General features: G+C 63.3%; 4 protein-coding genes across 12 annotated transcripts in view; 2 read left to right on the top strand and 2 right to left on the bottom strand.

Annotated features, from left to right (window-relative positions):
- Nucleotides 1-308: 308 nt before the first annotated feature.
- SVBP (small vasohibin binding protein) lies at nt 309-1650 on the top strand. Its single transcript, XM_009095642.4, has 3 exons — nt 309-425; nt 1263-1384; nt 1466-1650. The coding sequence occupies exons 2-3, from the start codon at nt 1265-1267 to the stop codon at nt 1550-1552; spliced, it is 207 nt and encodes a 68-aa protein (XP_009093890.1). The 5' UTR covers nt 309-425; nt 1263-1264; the 3' UTR covers nt 1553-1650.
- Nucleotides 1651-2520: 870 nt separating this feature from the next.
- On the bottom strand, nt 2521-5957 carry TMEM269 (transmembrane protein 269). 2 transcript variants are annotated; one of them, XM_050982492.1, is made up of 7 exons: nt 5661-5957; nt 4793-4834; nt 4288-4435; nt 3254-3351; nt 3020-3163; nt 2749-2949; nt 2521-2668 (listed from the first exon to the last, which is right to left on the bottom strand). In XM_050982492.1, the coding sequence occupies exons 1-7, from the start codon at nt 5683-5685 to the stop codon at nt 2559-2561; spliced, it is 768 nt and encodes a 255-aa protein (XP_050838449.1). In that variant the 5' UTR covers nt 5686-5957; the 3' UTR covers nt 2521-2558. The 2 variants fall into 2 exon arrangements, with proteins under 2 accessions (XP_050838449.1, XP_018776046.1); XM_018920501.2 differs by lacking the exon at nt 4793-4834.
- A 2171-nt stretch (nt 5958-8128) lies between these two features.
- Nucleotides 8129-17248, bottom strand: CELA3B (chymotrypsin like elastase 3B). Its single transcript, XM_050982491.1, has 8 exons — nt 16934-17248; nt 11520-11596; nt 11334-11431; nt 10291-10425; nt 10082-10218; nt 9252-9397; nt 9024-9176; nt 8129-8200 (listed from the first exon to the last, which is right to left on the bottom strand). The coding sequence occupies exons 1-8, from the start codon at nt 16941-16943 to the stop codon at nt 8183-8185; spliced, it is 774 nt and encodes a 257-aa protein (XP_050838448.1). The 5' UTR covers nt 16944-17248; the 3' UTR covers nt 8129-8182.
- HSPG2 (heparan sulfate proteoglycan 2) overlaps nt 14852-17547 on the top strand; it is a 41468-nt gene continuing 38772 nt past the window's right edge. For all 8 annotated transcript variants that reach the window (XM_050982477.1, XM_050982483.1, XM_050982482.1 and 5 more), the window contains exon 1: nt 14852-14912. In XM_050982477.1, coding sequence (XP_050838434.1) covers nt 14853-14912 — 60 coding nt within the window. In that variant the 5' untranslated portion in view covers nt 14852. The remainder of the gene's footprint in view (nt 14913-17547) is intronic.

Genomic DNA, 17547 nt, shown 5'->3' with positions numbered 1-17547 from the left:
GTAGATATATGGCTGTAGAGGTGGTGAGCTGTATATGGAGGTATGGTGATGTATAGGGGTGGGCTGTTTACAGGAATACTGGGTAGGGGAGTGATAGGTTATGGTGGGGGTGATGTGTAGGGGGTGGCAGGCACCAGTGAAGGACAGTGGAGCAGTGGGGGTTATGACACACACCAGTAAAGGACAGTGGAGCACTGGAGGGGGGCGGTGTGTAGGGGGTGTCACACACCAGTAAAGGAGCACTGGGGGGATGTCACACACCAGTAAAGGACAGTGGAGCACTGGGAACAGCTCCTGCACTCGCCCGCCAGGCGGCGCTGTGGTAGCGGGCCCCGGGCGCTCTGCGCGTGCGCCCAGGGCGGGTAATCGAGCGCCGAAAGGCGGAAGGGGTCCGCTGCCATCTTGCCCCGGGCGCAGCCCCTCCGGTACCGGGGAACGCGGGGGGCTGAGGGAGCGAGGGGCCTGAGGGGCTCGGCTTCGGCAGCGGGGGGGCACCGGGGGGGACTGGGGGAGCGAGGGGCCTGAGGCGTTCGGCTGCGGCAGTGACGGGGCACCGGGGCCTTGGAGGGCTCTGAGGGAGTCAGGGGGCTGAGGCGTTTCTCTGGGCCTGTGAAGGACCTCGTTGGTCGCTGAGGGGGGGTTGTGGGCCTGGGATGTCTGTGGGTTTGGGGGGGGGCTGTGGGGCATGGGGGGCGCCTTGTGGGGCATTGAGGGTGGTGGGGTTTGGGCGGGTTGTGATTTATGAGGGGCTAGGGAGATGGAGAGAGCTGTGAGGGGCCTGGGGGGCTTCAGTGGTCTCTATGGACAATGGGGTTAAGGGGGCTGTGAGGATGGAGAGGGGCTTGGGGGGTTTGGGATAGGAGTGTCTGTGAGGTTCGGGGTGCTCTGGGTGTTGGGGGCCGAGGTGTGAGGAGATGGGGCCGCTGAAGGGGCTGGGGAACGGGGCGTGACGGGGAGAACCCTTTGGGGGGCGGGGGGGGGCCTGTGGGGCTCAGCGTAACTGTGGGGTGTGAGGCACCCGAGAGGCTCAGGATGGGGAAATGACTCCTCAGAGGCTCCGGGTGGGCTTGAGGGTCTCCTGTGAGACTTAGGATGCGTTTGGGGGTCATTCGGGCCTCCAGGATGGATTTGGGGGAGTCCCCTGCGAGGATGCCATTGGGGCACCCCATGTGAGCCTCGGCTGTCTGGGGGTATCGCGGGCGGGGGGACCGTATGGGTGGCACCGGAACCCCCGGGTGACCCCCCCCCACCCCGGGTCGCAGCCATGGATCCGGGTGCGGGGGCGCGGAAGGAGCGGCCGAAGCCACGGGAGCCAGCGGCTCGCCTGGAGAAGGCCAAGCAGAGGTCGGCACAGCAGGAGCTGAAGCAGCGGCAGCGGGCGGAGGTGGGAGTGTGGGAATGGGGAGGGACACGGCCCAACCCGCGGCCGAGCCCCCTCTGCCATCCGCCTTTTTCCCAACCCCAGATCTACGCCCTGAACCGGGTGATGACGGAGCTGGAGCAGCAGCAGTTCGACTCCTTCTGCAAGCAGATGCAGGGATCCGGGGAATGACAATCCGGCCTCTGCCCTATCCCCCCTTTTCTAATCCCCCGGTATTTATTATCAAACCGCCCTTTTTGTACCAATAAAATCTGTGCTGGTTCTCTGTCTCCCTGCTTGCTCCGGGTGCGAACGGCGTGGGGGAGGCCAGAGCAGGGCCGAGGCCAGAGCAGCTGCAGCGCCGGGTGCCGGCCCCAGCCACGGCCCCACCCCTCCGTTCCCTGCCGCAGGGAAGGGTCCTGCCCTCCCGGAGCCGGGGTTTATCCCGGGGGGAACGCAGCAAGAGCCACATCCCGCAGCTGCTCCTGCCGCTGGAGCCTCCCCGGGGATCCCGAGCGTTTCTGCAGCACCACGTTTGACCTTCGCTTCCTTCCTCCACCCACACCCTCTGTGCTCCAGCCGCTGCTGTCCGGCAGCCTCTGGCTCTCCAGAGACTTTGGATCAAGTCCTGCTTTCCCCCTTTCCCTGGCCCAGCAGTGTCACACTGAGGGGGTGAAAATAAACCACTTTTGGGATGGTGTTTCCCTGCAGCCATGGGTTAAGTGGCAAATTCCAAACTGTTCCGAGAGAATCCCGTGTTGGGAACCCTCTGGAAGTTTGATCAGCACCTTCCTCCTCCCACCCAAAGAGAGCCTTCCTTCTTTTTGGAGTGTGAGCCTCCCTTTGTAATGAATTCCCTCTGGGCAGTGTGAGCAATCCCTAAACTTCAGTTTCCTGTGCAGAGAAGGGCTTGGGGGTCTCTTGTCAGGACAAACTCTAAATTTCCCGTTTCCCAAGGATTTGGAGGTCTCTGCTGTTGGTGTGGGGGGATGGGGATTTTGGGGCTTCCTCCAATCCCCACAAAGGACAGGGATTTTGGGGCTTCCCTGCTGTTAAGCCTTTCTCTATTTTTACCTTAGCAGCTCTTTTTGCCCCTCGGATTCAGCAGGAAGAGCGAAGGGAGGAAGCAGCACCCAAAGCAAGGACGAGGAAGATAAGGATGAGGATGAGGAAGGCTTTACTAGGCTCTAGGGAGGGCTCAGGCCTTGCAGCTCCAGAGGGCGAAGGGGAAGACGATGTAGGACGTGGCCCAGGCCAGGCAATAAACCGCAGCCACCGCCGTCGGTGCCAGCAGCACAGCCACCACCCCTACGGAGCGGGAGAATCCTTGGGCGTCTGCTCTGCCTCCCCCTGCACCACCATCCCGAGAGGGTCATCCCCATGCTTACCTCCAGCATAAACCAGTTTCTTCCAGAGCTGTGACTCCAGCACCCTGTCGTGGGGGTAGAAGCCGCAGTCGGCCATGAACAGGGTCATGGCGGCCGCGGCCACGCGGAGCAAGGCCACGTGTCCCCCGGTGAGCAGGAAGGTGCTGGCCAGCAGCGCTGAGGCGTAGGGGCAGGGCAGCCCTCGGTAGGTGAAGGGGATCCCTGTGGGGTGTCAGGAGTTCAATGTGGGGGCTAAAACCCCAAGCCCCCCATACCCAGGGGCCCATCTTACCGCTGGAGAAGAAGCAGAGGCGGGTGAAGACGGCCAGCACGTAGGCCAGGGTCAGCAGCCCCCCCAGCACGCCCTGGGGCTGCAGCAACAGCGCCGTGCCCAGCCCAAATGTGGTGAAATCGGCAAAGTCATCCAGCTTGGCACCTGTGGGGGCAGCGAGGGGCAGGTGCCAGGTGGGCACCGGGCACAGGGGACGCCCCTGGGGTCACCCCTGAGCCGGGGGGACGCACTCACCCAGTGCCGAGCAGGCGTCGAGCTGCCGGGCCACGGCCCCGTCAGCCAGATCCAGCAGGAAGCCCAGGAGCAGCAGCCAGCAGGAGTACTGGTATTGCCTGGGGGGGACACCCCACTTCTCAGCCCCTGCTCCCCTCTTTTTCACTCCATTTCTCCCTTGTTTACCCCATCTATTGAGAGTGGAGACCACCAGGTTGGCCACAGAGAAAGTAAAACTGGGGTGATCTCCACTTTTCATCCTATCTTTGCCCTATTTCCCCTTTTTTCCAGTAGAAGCGTGGTGATCCCCACTACTTTGCAACCTGCTTTTTCTTTTTTTTTTTTTTTTCCCCATTTCCCCTTTTCTGCCCTGCCCACTTTGGATGGAGGAGACCCTGACCTCTGAGGTTGGCCATAGAGGGAGCAGATCCAGGGTAACCCCCACTTCCCAACTCTTTTTCACCACATTTACAACTTTTTCACCCTATTTCCTCATTTTTCATCACATTTCCCCCATTTTCAAGAAAAACTGGGGTGACCCGCACTTCTCAACCCTCTTTTTCACCCCTTTTCAGCCCATTTCCTCCATTTTCCCTACTTATCTATTGATGCTGCAGAGGCCAAAGGTGAGAAGCCTTTGACCATGGAGAGAGCCAAACCACAGTGTCCCCCACTTTGCATCCCCCTTTTTCCCCCCATTCCCCTGTTTTTCCAGCAAAACCAGGCTGGCCCCCACTTTTCTACCTGATTTTCACCCTATTTCCATCTTTCCTCCCCCCCTTTCCAGCAAACCAGGGCAAACCACATTTTTCTACCATCTTTGCCCTACCATTTCCCCCTTTTTCCAGAAAAACCAGGGTGACCCACACTTCTGGGCCTCCTTTTCACCCCATTTCCTCTCTTTTAATCCCATTCCCCCCATTTTTCCCCACCTATTGAAGCTGCAGAGACAGGAGGGGAAACTGCCCACCAGCTTGGCCACAGGGGGAGCGCAGCCAGGGTGACCCCCACTCCCCAGCCCAGTTTTTCACCCCGTTTTTCCCAGTTTCCCCCACCTGTTGACGCTGCAGAGGATGGAGGAGAGCCCCGCCAGGAGGTTGGCCACGGAGAGCCCGTTGGCCGCGTTTTTCCGGAGGAATTCCAGCGCCCGGCCCCGTCCCGCCTGCTCGCTCAGCACCAGCTTCTTGGTGGACTGGAAAATACCTACAACCCCCAGCGTGTTCCAACCAGGGAGGGGCTGCAGCCCCCCCAATACATAGCAGGTTGGTGCAGGGGTTCCCCCTCCTCAAACCAAAATCCCCCAAAATCTGTTTAGGAAGCAGCAGGGGAATGATTTGTGCAAGCTCTGCTGCTGAGCTCCCCACCGGCGGCCAAAAATGGAATAAAAGAGGCCAAAAAAGCAAAGAAATGAATAAAAGAACCGTAAAATATAATAAAATAAAGACAATTTAAGCCAAACCCAAGCTTAGACTAAAAGCCAACCCCGGTTTAAGCTCTATGGATCTTATATACCTATCGGGCTAAGCTTTAGGGAAAGAATTTAAGGGTCCTGTCCTTTGCCCCCCGCCTTTGCCGTGTCCCAAAGCCAGGCAGATCCTTCATCTGAAAGAAAACAGGACGTCAGAGCAAGACAAACCCCCCCGAGCCCCCTCAGAGCCCCCCCGAGCCGCTCCATCGCCGGAATGCCACCAGAACAGCTCCCCAGGTGGGAAAACCAGGAAGAGCCGCGGGAGAGCCGAGGTGTCGGGGGTCGGCGGCTCCGAGCCGAGAGCGACCTTTGGACACCGCGCCCGGAGCCGGCGGCACGGGCTGAGCCGGGAAAATCCCCCCTGAGCCCCGCACGGGCGCTCTGCTGCCACGGGGGATTTTTGGGGGGCCTGAGGCCGTGCTGGGTGCTGCGCCCCACCTTTATCCCTCAGTTTGGGGTGAGTTTGGGAGCTTGGAAAGCGAATTTTTCGGGATTTGCCGTCCCTTCCCAGCGGCAGGCGGGATCGGGGCCCCGGGAATGTTCCGGAGCTGTCGTAGCACCGGATCCAGGCACCTGCGAGCGTCACAGCAGCCGGGCACGGCCGGGGCCCCCGAGCTCGACCCTTCCTGGCGTTTCTCGCCCCAAAATCGCAGTCCCGGGATGGGAGGGAATTCCTTAGCCCTACTCCTCTCCCGCTGCTTTTATCACTACTTTGGGGGGAAAGCAAGGTGATTTTGGTTCTTCCCAGGTGCGTTAGGAGGGGGTTGTGCCCCCAGGCGCAGGGAAAAGGGGTTCAGCCGCAGCGAATGCAAAGTTAACCCATTTTTGGGGAGAAATGCGTGTATTTTACAGTTTTCTGCCCCGATAACCCTGTTTTTTCTACTAACCCCCGCCAAATTATGATTTTAGGGATGGGGGACACCTCGCAAAGGGGCCAAGCGGCATCCAGGTGACACTTACCGACCGGCGGTGACACCATCCACATGGCAGCGGCGGCTGTGGCAGCAGTGACAGTGACGCCCCGGCGAGGGGAAACTGAGGCAGGGGCCGCTCCGTGGGGCTCCGCGCGGTGCCGCGTTATATAAGGAAAAGCCTCTCGGGCTGAGTCACCCGGCGGGGGTGGGTCCGGCCAGAGGCCACGGACACGGACACGGGGGGTTCGCAGCCGCTTGGCACCACCGGCGAGGGAGGAGCTGCCCCGGGGGGCCGGGTGGCCATGCCAGGCTCGCCGTGCCCCTGCCAGCCTCCCAGCTCCCCTGCCAGCCTCCCGGTGCCCACGCCAGGCTCACAGCACCGGTGCCAGGCTCGCAGTGCTTGTGCCAAGCCTGCAGCGCGGGTGCCAGGCTCGCAGCACCCGTGCCCAGCTGCAGCACTGGTGCCAGGCTTGCAGCACCCACACCGTGCTCACAACGGCAGGACCGGGCTGGCAGCACCCATGGTGCGCTGATAGCACCTGTATCACACTCACAGCTCGGGTGTCTCACTGATAACACCTGCACAGGCTCACAGCCGCCTTGTCCCTCTGGTAACACCTGGATCAGTGTCACAGCACTGATTCCAGGCTCACTCCTCGTCTTCTCCAGGTGTGGACCACCCGTGCCATGCTCACAGCACCTTTGCCAGCTTTGTAGCCCCTTTGGCAGGCTGGCACCACCCACACCCAGCTCATGGCACCCATCCCACACCCCCAGCACCCATCCCACACTCCAGCACCCATCCCGCACTCATGGAGCACATGCCAGGCTCTCAGAGCCCATCCCAGGATTGCACCATCCATGCCAGGCTCACAGCACCCATATCCTGCTCACAACACCCCTGGCTGGCTCACAGTACTCACACCATGCTTTGTATTGCCCATGCCCACCTCACAGCACCCATGCCAGGCTCACAGCACCCACCCCACACTCACAGCACCCAGCCCACACTCACAGCACCCATGCCCACCTCACAGGACCCACCCCACACTCACAGCACCCATGCCCACCTCACAGCACCCACCCCACACTCACAGCACCCACCCCACACTCACAATATCCATGGCAGGCTCACAGCACCCATCCCACACTCATAGCACCCATGCCCACCTCACAGCACCCATCCCATGCCCACAGCACCCATGGCAGGCTCACAGCACCCATCCCTCTCTCACAGGACCTCTGCCAGGTGTGCACCACCAGTATTTGTGCCATGCTTGTAGCACCCATGACAGCCTCACAGCATCCACACCAGTCCCATGACACCCACACCAGTCCCATGACACCCACACCATTCCCACAGCCCCACAGCAGCCCCCTGGCACTGCCACACCTGTCCCTGCACCACTGCCACCACAGGGTGATTGCACCTAAAAGGTGTCACCACCCTGTGCCATCCCACCAACAATTCACACCGGTGGCACGGGGAGTACGGCTGGTGCCCACCCTGACCCCCTGGGCTGGGCTGGGTCCCCTTTTCCGTCACCCTGGGCCTGTGCCAGGTGGCCCCAACTTGTGCAAGGGTGTCACGAGCTGGGGGAGCTGGGCCTCCCCCTCCCCTGGAGCAAAGGGCCGGCGATAGCGAGGGGCTGCCGGGGCGGGCGACGCCGGGGCCACCACCGGGGGAGCAAAGGTCCCCGAGGACACGGTGACAAGGAGCCCATAAAACTTATACAGCCCTGGTGCTGGAATTTTCCACCCAGATCCCAGAGGGAATCGGGGGGTGCTGCAGAGCCCATGGTTGTGGGGTGCCAGGGTGGGGGGAGGGCCCCGGGGTGCCCCGTTGGGGGGTCCCAGGGTGCTGGTGACAGCGGGGGCGCCGCTGAAAGGGCTCTTTGTTCACTGGTCACGCGCCGGTGCCGGCGGTTGCGAGGCGACGGCCAGGCCAGGAGGGCCACGGTCATGGGCGTCCGGCCCTGGGGCACCCCGAGGGGGCTGTCCCACAGCCTCGGGGGGGCCCAGCCCCGTGGGGGACAGGATGTCACTGGGCGCTGTCACTGTGGCACTGGGGCTGTCCCAGTGTCCTCAGGGCACCCAGAGCCACAGCACCCATGGTGTGTCTTGGGGTGCCTTTGGCAGCAGGTACCCATGGCACAGGGCACAGGGCACTTTGGGGTGCTTGGCACTCTGTCACCTGAGTGTCTGAGGCTACCCATCCCTGTGGCACTCGGGTACCCATCCCTGTGGGATCTGGGTGTCTGAGGGTGCCATCTCCACAGCATCTGGGCACCTGTGGGGTGTCTGGGCACCTCCCAGTGTCTATCCCCGTTGTGTCTGAGTATCTCTGGGTGCCCATCCCTGTGGCACTGGGGTGTCTCTGGGTGTCCATCCCCATGACATTGGGCACATCGTGGTGCTCCCAGTACTGTCTGCTGGTAATGGTGCAGCCCCTGCTGCCCCCAGACCCCTCCCCAGCACAAGGACCACAAGGACACACTGTGACAGCAGTTGGTGGTTTATTTGCTTGATGCCAGGCCAGGGGGGTTGATGACAAGGGCGCTGCCACGCTCAGTTGTCTCTCATGGTCTGGAAGGGAGAAGCTTCTAAGACAGGAGGACAGTACCCCAACATCCTGACACCCCAACGCTCTAAAATAACCCAAAACCCCGGCACCCCATCACCTCAGCACTATGGCATCCCAACACCCCAGGAGCCTGGCACACCAGTGCCCAGCACCTCAGCACCATGACTCCCCAGAACCTTGGTACCCCATTGCCCTGACACCCCAATTCCTTGGCACCCCGGAACCCAGAGTCCTGGTACTCCATCACCCCAGAGCTCTGGCAAACCTTTGTCCTGGCAGCCCAGCAGCCTGGCACCCCAGAGACTTGGTGCCATGATCCCCTGGCATCCCAGCAGTTCAGAGCCCTTTTTCCTCAGCTCCATGATAGCCAAGTACCCCAGTGCTGTGGCACATCTGTGCCCTGGCACTTTGGCACCCCACTGCCCTGGCACCCAGCAGCCTGGTACCCTGGCACTCCATCATCCCAGCACACCAGTGCACTCTTACCCTGGCACTGTGGCACGGACACCTGGTACCCCAGCACCATGGCACCCTGACAGTCCCATCCTCTGGTACCCCAGCATCAGAGCACCCCAACAATCTAGTAGACAAATACCCTGCCACCATGGCAGCCCAGCAGCCTGGCCTCTTTTCCCCCTGGTACCCTGGTACCCTGGTACCCCATTACCCTGGCACACAGCACCCTGGTACTGGCATCCCAATTCCCCAGCACCATGGTACCCAAGTTCCCTGGCATCCTGATACCATGATATCCCAATTCTCTGGCACCCTTGCACCCTGACAGCCCAGGATCCCATTCCTGGCCCCCTGGCAGCCTGTGCCCACCTCTGCAATCCAGTCCTCGAAGGCGGACACGCGGGTGAACACCGTGGGTTTCTTGGCAGCATTGCAGCCCAGGGCCGACACGAAGCTGGCGATGCCGTGGACCTCCCAGGTGCCATCCTCAGCTGGGCAGTTCAGGGGTCCCCCAGAGTCGCCCTGAGGTGTGGGGTGAGACAGGGTCAGCACCACAGGGGGCCTGGGATGTGCCCCCTCCCCCGGAGTGGTACCCACATTGCATCCGGACTTCTCGGCGCCGCCGGCACAGATCATGGTTTTGCGGATGGACAGGGCCCCCCACCAGTCGGGCTGGGTGCACTGCTCATAGTCCACCACAGGCAGCTCTGCCTGCTGCAGCCGGTCCGCCAGGGACCCCCCAGCTGTGGGATCAGAGCACCCGAGGTGTGCCCATGGTCCGTCATCCATCCATCATTCATCCATCATCCATCCATCCATCCATCCATCCATCCATCCATCCATCCATCCATCCATCCATCCATCCATCCATCCATCCATCCATCCATCCATCCATCCATCCATCCATCCATCCATCCATCCATCCATCCATCATCCATCCATCCATCCATCCATCCATCCATCCATCCATCCATCCATCCATCCATCCATCCATCCATCCATCCATCCATCCATCCATCCATCCATCCATCCATCCATCCATCCATCCATCCATCCATCCATCCATCCATCCATCCCTCTCTCTACCTCCCCATTCATCTCCCCATCTGTTCTCTATCCCTCCACCCCTCCCTTACTTCCCCATCCTGCCATCCCTTCAAACCTCCCCAACCATCCCTCCCTCCATTTCCCCACCCCATCCACCCCCCCATCTATCAATCCCTCTCTTCACTCCCTATGTCCAACCAATTCTCATCCATCCCTCATCCCCTCCCTCCATCTCCCCAGCCATTCCCCACACATTTCCCCATTTGTCCATCCCCCATCCCTCCCTCCATCTTCCCATCCATTTCCCCATCTCTCCCTCTGCCCACCTCCCCGCCCCCCTCCCCGCCCTCCCGGCTGTCTGTCCCTCTGTCCGGACGCACTGGAGAGCAGTCCCCAGCCGCTGAGCACGCAGGGGTACCCGTTGGGCAGCACGGAGCCAGCGGGCGGCAGCCGCCCCACCTGCACCTCCGCCGAGAGCACGGCCGGGCGCTGCAGCTTCATCAGGGCGATGTCATTGCTGCACGGGGACACGGGTCAGAGGGGCGGCCGGGGGGTCACGGTGTCCCCAGCCCCCGGGGACCCCGCTCACCCGCAGGCCGCGCAGAAGCTGAGCCACTTGGGGTGCACGAAGATGTCCTCGGAGTTCACGGGGATGCGCTGCTCGGAGCCCTCGCCGGTGCTCATGTCGTACTCGCCCAGCACCACCTGGTACGTGCGGGATTTGCTGCCAGGAAAGGGAGGGTCAGGGATGCCCTCTCTTGGCATCCCTCCTGCACCTGTGACCCTTTCACACACCCAGACATTCTGCCCTGCACCCTAAATCCCCTCCCTGCATCACTCCCTGCACCAAATCTGCACCCAAACTCGCCTCTCTGCTCCCTCAACCTCTTCCTGCACCAAACCCTCCGCCCTGCACCCAAACCCCCGCCCTGCACCTCCCCGTGCACCCACCCTGGCCCAAACTCACCTCTCTGCCCTCCTAGCCCCCTCCCTGCACCCATCCCTGGACCCACTTTGCATTTCTCACCCCATCCATGCACTCCATGCATGTGACAACTCCTCCCTGCAGCGGGAATGCCCTCCCTGTGCCCAGAACCCCGTCTTTCCCTCAGGACTCCCTCCCTGCACTCACTGCACTCCTCCCATACCTAGGACTCCCCTGTACGCCCATGAACCCTCTCCATGCACCCCCTCCCTGCACCCCACATCCCCTTCTGCACCCATCCCTGCACCCCACATCCCCTTCTGCACCCATCCCTGTGCCTTGTACTCCTCCTGCAGCCCTTCTGCACTCCCTTCACCCCAGACTCCCACTACACCCACCTCTCCAACCTGCATCCCTCCTGCACTGACCCCTGCACCCCTTCCTTCACTCTGGTGCCCTTCTGCCCCTTCCTGTACCATCCCTGCACCCCACACCCACCCTGTACCCAACACCCACTTCTGCAACCCAACACGCAACTTCCCATCCCGAGTCTCTTCCATTCAGCTCTGCACTCTTCCCTGCACCGCAGCCCCATCGAGTGCCCCCCTTCCACAGCCCCCATCCTGCATTCCCCACCCCTGCATTCCCCATCCCCTCAGCCCCCGTCCCGCAGCCCCGTCCCGGTGCCCCGGTCCCGGTGCCCTCACGAGATGCAGTGCGCGGCCGTCATCACCCAGTTGGCCGCGATCAAGGTGCCCCCGCAGGTGTGGCGGAAGGTCCCGTCCCGCTCGTACTGCAGCGAGATCTGAGGGGGGAGACACCGCTGGGTGCCACCGTCCCCCCACACACGGGTCCCCCTGTCGCCCTGTCCCTCTGTCCCCTTGTCCCCTCACCTGCCAGGGCCAGCTGTAGGGCTCCGCATCTTGCCCATTGACCACGCGCGGCTCCGGCAGCACCGCGGCGCGAACACCTGCGGGACACGGCACCGTCACCCACCGGGCACTCCCGCGAGCCCGGCGACACGGAGCGGGTCAGGGGACACCTCACCGCCTGCCACCAGCAGCAGGACAAGGCTCAGCATGGCAGCCATGGTTCCAGTGTGGCTGTCCCGGGGAGCCGCCGGCCTTAAATCCCGGCCGGCCCCGGGAGTACCCAAGGGCACCCCTGGGAATGGGCACCCGGTGCCCAGCTGGGTCTTGGGGGGAGGGGTTTAAACATTAACCTTGGCCTTTGGGGGACGTGGCACTGGCTCCTGGCCAGTGGAGACAGATCCCAAACCCCCTGTCCCTGCTGCTGCTACAGCCCCCGTACCCCCTGTGTACCCCCAGAGTGCCCCATGTCTCCCCCAGGCCCTCTGGTCCCCCAGTGCCCCCCACAGTCCCTCTAACTGCTCCCCCAGTGCCCCCCTTAGCCCCGATGACCCACCCCCGTGCCCCCCACAGTCCCCATTCCTCTCTTTGTGCCCTACAGTCACCTCCATGCCTCCCAGAGCCCCCAGGACCCCCCTGTACCCTCACAGTCACCACAACCACCCCCTGTCCCCCTGGTCTCCATATTCCCTGTGCCCCTGGTGGCCCCCTCAGGCCCCTCCAGCCCTCCCCACCCCCTGGGCCCTACAACCACCCCTGTCCCCCCCAATTCCCTGTGCCTTTGGTGTGGCCATGTGGCTCCCACAGCCTCCATGGGCTTGGTGCCCCATACATCCTCCCCTCCTGGACCCCCAGAGCCCCCACAACCATCCCAGGTGCCCTCCACAGTCCCCATATGGCCCCTACAGCCCCTGTAGCCCCCATGGACTATATGGCCCCATATATCCCTCCTCCCAGACCCCATAGCACTTCCAACTGCCCCTGTGCCCCCACAGCCCCCCGATCACCTCTACTGCCCCCACAGCCCCTTCCAGCCAGCCTCGTGTCCCATGTCACCCATACAGCCCCTATGGCCCCCATATGCACACCCTCCCACAGCCCATAGTCCCTGTGCCCATAGTAGCCCGCCCTGACTCCCCTGGCCCCCATATACACCCCCCTCCCAGAACCCACAGCCCTCACAATCACCCCCCAGACCCTTTAAACCCCTGTGCCCCCCAATATCTGCCACGCTTCTTGTGCTCCCCATATACCCCCCATACTGTCCTGTGCCCCAATGACTCCCACAGCCTCCCTGCAGCCCTATAGCCCCCCCATATCACTTTATGTCCCTGGTGCCCCCCACAGACCCTACAAACCTCAGTGTCCCCATAGCCCCTCGCCCCTGGTACCCCCACAGCCCCTGTAGCCCTCCCTGTGCCCCCAAAGTCCCCTCTCCACACCCCTGGTACCCTCATGCCCCTTCACAGCTCCTATAATTCCCTGGTGCCTCCAGAGCCCCCCAAGTCCCCCATTGCTCCCAAACTCCCTCACATGCCTGTGATGTCCCCACGCACCCCAGAACCCTCATGGAAGTTCCCCCAGGAGTTCTCCCTGCCCCTCCAGTGTCCCCAGCTGCTCCCATGACCCTGTAGAAGTTCCCAGGGGTGACGCCTGTGTCCCTGCTAAAGCTCCCAAGGTGTCCCCATGCACTCCTGTGTCCTTGTAAAAGTTCCCAGGGGTGACCCCCCATGTCACTCCACGTCCCCATAACAGTTCCTGCAGGGGCTCCACGGTGTCCCCACGCACCCTCGTGTCACCCTGCAGCTGCCCAGAGGTGGCCCCCGTGTCCCCACACACGCCTGTGTCCCCGTCAATGTTCCCACAGGTGCTCCATGATGTCCTGCACCCCATGTCTCTGTGAAAGTCCCCAGGGGTGTCCCCACGCACCCCTTGTCCCCATGAAAGTTCCCAGAGGTGCACCGCCGTTCTCCCCCCACACTTGTGTTCCCATAAAGCTCCCGGGAGTGTCCCACGGTGTGTCCCCGCAGCCCCGTGTCCCTGTCCCAATTCCCACAGCTGCCCCATGGTGTCCCCATGCGCCTCCACGTCCCAGAAGTTCCCAGGAGCGTCCCAAGGTGCCACCAGACACCCACGTGTCCCAGTAGAGGTTTCCAGAGGTGACCACCCGTGTACCCCCAGGTCCCCACGCACCCTCATGCCCTCCCGGGAGTCCCCAGGGGTGTCCCCCCGTGTCCCCACACACCCATGTCCCAGTTTAAGTTCTCAGAGTTGCCCCCTCTGTCCCCCCGTGTCCCTGCAAAAGTTTCCAGGGCTGTCCCCCACACCCCGCACCCCAGTTCACGTTCCCAGGGGTGTCCCAAAGTGTCCCAGCACCCCCGACTGTCCCCACGTGTCCCCCTGGTGTCCCTGCAAGAGCTCCCAGGGGTGTCACCTCACGTCCCCACGCACCCCAACATAAATTCTCAGAGTTTCTCCCCGTGTTCCCCTGTGCAAATGCTCCCAGGGGTGTCCCCTGTGTCCCAGTGCGAGACCCCAGAGCTGTCCCACGGTGTCCCTGCGCCCCTCCGAGTTCCCCGTGCCTCCTGTGTCCCTGCAAATATTCCCGGGGGTGTCTCCCCGTGTCCCCTCGTGTCCCTGTAGAAGTCCCCAGGGGTGCCCCAGGGGTGTCCCCGTGTCCTGGTGGAAGTTTTCGGGGATGTCCCCATGTCACTGTACAAGTTCCCGGGGGTGTCCCCGTGTCCCAGTGCCAGTTCCCAGGGGTGTCCCCGTGTTCCATTGCCAGTTCTCGGGGGTGTCCCCAGTCCCTGTACAAGTTACCGGGGGTGTCCCAGTGTCCTACTGCCAGTTCCCGGGAATGTCCCCGTGTCCCGGGACAAGTTCCCGGGGGTGTCCCCGTGCCAGTTCCCAGGGGTGTCCCCGTGTCCCATTGCCAGTTCCCGGGGGTGTCCCCGTGCCAGTTCCCAGGGGTGTCCCCGTGTCCCATTGCCAGTTCCCGGGGGTGTCCCAGTGTCCCGGTACAAGTTCCCAAGGGTGTCCCAGTGTCCCAGTGCCAGTTCTCGGGGGTGTCCCAGTGCCAGTTCCCGGGAATGTCCCCGTGTCCCGGTACAAGTTCCCAAGGGTGTCCCAGTGTCCCAGTGCCAGTTCCCGAGGGTGTCCCAGTGTCCCAGTGCCATTTCCCAGCCGTGTCCCTCCGTGTCCCCGTTGCCTCCCCTCCGTGTCCCCCGCGGGCGCGCGCTGCGCGGCCCCGCCCCGTGGGCCGGGGGGGCCCGGGGGGGGGCGGGGCGGCCCCGGGGCGGCGGCGCGGCCGGAGCGGAGCGGAGCGAGCGGAGCGATCTCGGCGGGGCCGCGGCGGCGATGGGGCGGCGGGGCCCGGCGGCGCTGGGGACCCTCCTGCTGCTGGGGACCCTCCTGGGGGTGAGTGGGGCCGGGGGCCCGGGCGCGCCGGGGGCTGGGGTCCCCTCGCCGAACTGGGAGGTCCCGGAAAGGAGTTGGGGGCCCCGGAGTTGGGGTCCCGCCAAGGAGTTGGGGAGCTCTAAAGGATTTGGGGTACATGAAGGGAGTCGGGGTCTCTACCCGCGGACTTGGGGGCTCTGAAAGGAGCTGAGGTCCCTTGCAGGAGTTGGAGTCTCCCCCACGGAGCTGGGACCCCCAAAGGAATGGGGGTCCCAGGAGCTGGAATTCCCTGTAGGAGTTGGGGTCCCCTATAGGAGCTGGGATCTCCGGTGCAGGAATTCTATAGAGCAGTTGTGAGCCCCCTGTGGTTTTGGGGTCCCTTGAAGTATTTGGGGCCCTTAAACGAGTTGGGGTCCCCACACGATTTTGGGATCCCCTAAAGAATTTGGGTACCACGGAGCTGGGGTACCCTGAAGGAGTTGGGGTCCCCCAGAGGAGTTAGGATCCCCTCCCTGAAGCTGGGGATCCTTCTAGGAGTTGGGGTCCCCCACGGAGTTTGTGTCTCTTGAAGGACTTGAGGATCCTTGATATCACGGAATTGGGGTCCCCCAGGACACCAAGGAGATGTGGGGGACCCTGTTCCTTAAGGGATTGGGGTGTCCCCCCTGTACCAGGGGATCCTGGCACCCTGCCCCCCTCCCTAAGGGACTGCGGGTCCCCCCCTGTACCAGAGTCACGTGGAGACCCCAGGGCCCACCCTGTCCCATCTGGGAATTGCAGTGTCCCCCCAAAGGGGAGAGGGGTCCCTCTCCCCATGCCCTGCCCCATCTGGGAATGGGGGGTGTGGGGTCCCCCTGCCTGTCCTCTATGGGACTTGAGGTCCCCCAGGGAGTGGGGGTACGTGGGGTCACCCACCCCCATACTCCTGTGGAACTGGGGTCCCCATGACCCTCCTGTGAGGGTCCCAGCCGGGGGGGTCCCCATCACCCCACCCTGTTCCTTCAGGGAACTGGGGTCCCCCGTGAGCCCGGAGTGGGGATGGTTCCCACCACCCCAAAAAGCCACCCACGGTGGTCCAGCCCCCCCGTCCCCACACCCTGCCGTGGGTGGGAGTCACTTTTAGGCGCACCTATACCCTGCTTTTGGGGTGCCCCCCACCCCGTCCGCACTCCCACCCCATCCCCCGCCCCAGCTAAATTTAAAGGGTGATGGTGGCGCCGGTCACCCTAAAAATAACCGTCCCAAAATACCCCCCCGGGGGGGGGCGCTGCGTCTGGGGGTGCCCCTGGGGGGGTCCCCACCCTGCTGGGGGCAGCGGGGCAGGGGGTGACACCTCTGTGTCCCCCCCGGGGGGGCTTTGCGCCGTGGGGCTGCGCACTCCCGATTTGCGGGGGGGTCCCCCGGTGGGGTGCGGGGGTGATGGCGAGCTGGGGGGGCAGGGGGGTGGTTTGGGGTTGGGCGGGTGCCCGGGGTGGAGAACAGAGGGGGCCTTGTGCTAACGGGGCCGTGCTGGCAGCGCGGCCCCCCCGCCGTCCGTGGGGCTCCCACCCACGTCCGGGGGGGCCGGCGGGGACAAAGGGGGGGATCCCCACTTCACAATCCCCCATCCCCCATTCTGCTGAGGCACAGAGTGGGGATTTGGGGACCGAGCGGCCCGATAACCCCCCTGGCCGGGATGCTGGGCCCTACATCCCCCTACAAACCGTGGGGGGGGTTCCCACGCGGCCCACGGAGGGGTTTGGCGTGGGGTGGGGCACGGGGGTGCCACCTCCAAGGGCTGCGAAGAGTTAATTTGGTGGGGGGGAAGGGGAGGGCGAAGCAGGAATGTGCGATAAGATCACCCTGCCCGGGGGGAAGGGCTGGGGAAGGGGGGGACACCCCACGCACACCTCCCGCGCTCCTGCACACTCGTGTGCCCGGGCACGCATGGAGGGGGGCACGGCCACGGCCGCTCTGGGGGGCCCCGCGCTGCTGGGGAGGCTCCTGTCACACCTGGGGGCACGTGGGGGCATTTGGGGACACCTGGGAGCATTTGGGGCTACCTGGGGGCATTTGGGGCCGCCTGGGAGTGCTCGGGGGCACTTGGGGACCCGCCGGGCCCGCAGCTCACATGGCCTCTTGCCTTCGGCTCGTTCCCATCGCCAAAGATGGCCCGGCTGGGATGAGGAGGAGGAGGAGGAAGGCGGAGAGGACGCTGGGTCCTTGCCAGGACTCCTGGGTTTCCCCCTTGCCATGAAAACCCGACACTCCCCCAAAAAGTCTTGTTATCCCACAAAAGAACTTACTCCCCCAAAAATTTCCCCCCCCGAAAATCTGTCTATCCTCTCCCCAAAAAAACCCATCTCCACCCCCATATCCATCTCCGTCCCCCCCAAAAAAACCCATATTCCTTCCCCCAAAAATCCATTTTCCCCCCCAAAACCCACCAACCCCCCACAACTCATCTCCACCCTCCAAAACCCATCTCCTTGCCCAAAACCCCATCACCTCCCCCCCGTCTCCTCCCAGAAAATCCCCCCCTAAAATCAAAGTCTGCCCTCCAAAACCCATTTACCCCAATCCCGCCCGGCCCGGCCCCCCCAGCCCGAGTCCTCTCGGGATAAATTAGGCAATGCCAGCAGGGAGGAATGCAGGGGGGAGGGGGGAGGGCAGGCAC

Source organism: Serinus canaria, chromosome 21 (genome assembly GCF_022539315.1).
Source record: "Serinus canaria isolate serCan28SL12 chromosome 21, serCan2020, whole genome shotgun sequence".
Lineage (NCBI taxonomy): Eukaryota > Metazoa > Chordata > Aves > Passeriformes > Fringillidae > Serinus > Serinus canaria.
Note: the sequence above shows the minus strand (reverse complement) of the source record. Positions and strands in the feature narration are given on the sequence as shown.

Coding starts and splice junctions, on each gene's coding strand:
- SVBP (XM_009095642.4), top strand. CDS start 1,265: ATGGATCCGGGTGCGGGGGCGCGGAAGGAGCGGCCGAAGCCACGGGAG. Junction 1,385..1,465: donor AGCAGCGGCAGCGGGCGGAG/GTGGGAGTGTGG, acceptor TCCCAACCCCAG/ATCTACGCCCTGAACCGGGT.
- TMEM269 (XM_050982492.1), bottom strand. CDS start 5,685: ATGTGGATGGTGTCACCGCCGGTCG. Junction 3,352..4,287: donor ATCCTCTGCAGCGTCAACAG/GTGGGGGAAACT, acceptor TGTCCCCCCCAG/GCAATACCAGTACTCCTGCT. Junction 3,164..3,253: donor CGACGCCTGCTCGGCACTGG/GTGAGTGCGTCC, acceptor CTGCCCCCACAG/GTGCCAAGCTGGATGACTTT.
- CELA3B (XM_050982491.1), bottom strand. Junction 11,432..11,519: donor CCTACAGCTGGCCCTGGCAG/GTGAGGGGACAA, acceptor CTCCCCCCTCAG/ATCTCGCTGCAGTACGAGCG. Junction 9,177..9,251: donor CCGAGAAGTCCGGATGCAAT/GTGGGTACCACT, acceptor CCCACACCTCAG/GGCGACTCTGGGGGACCCCT.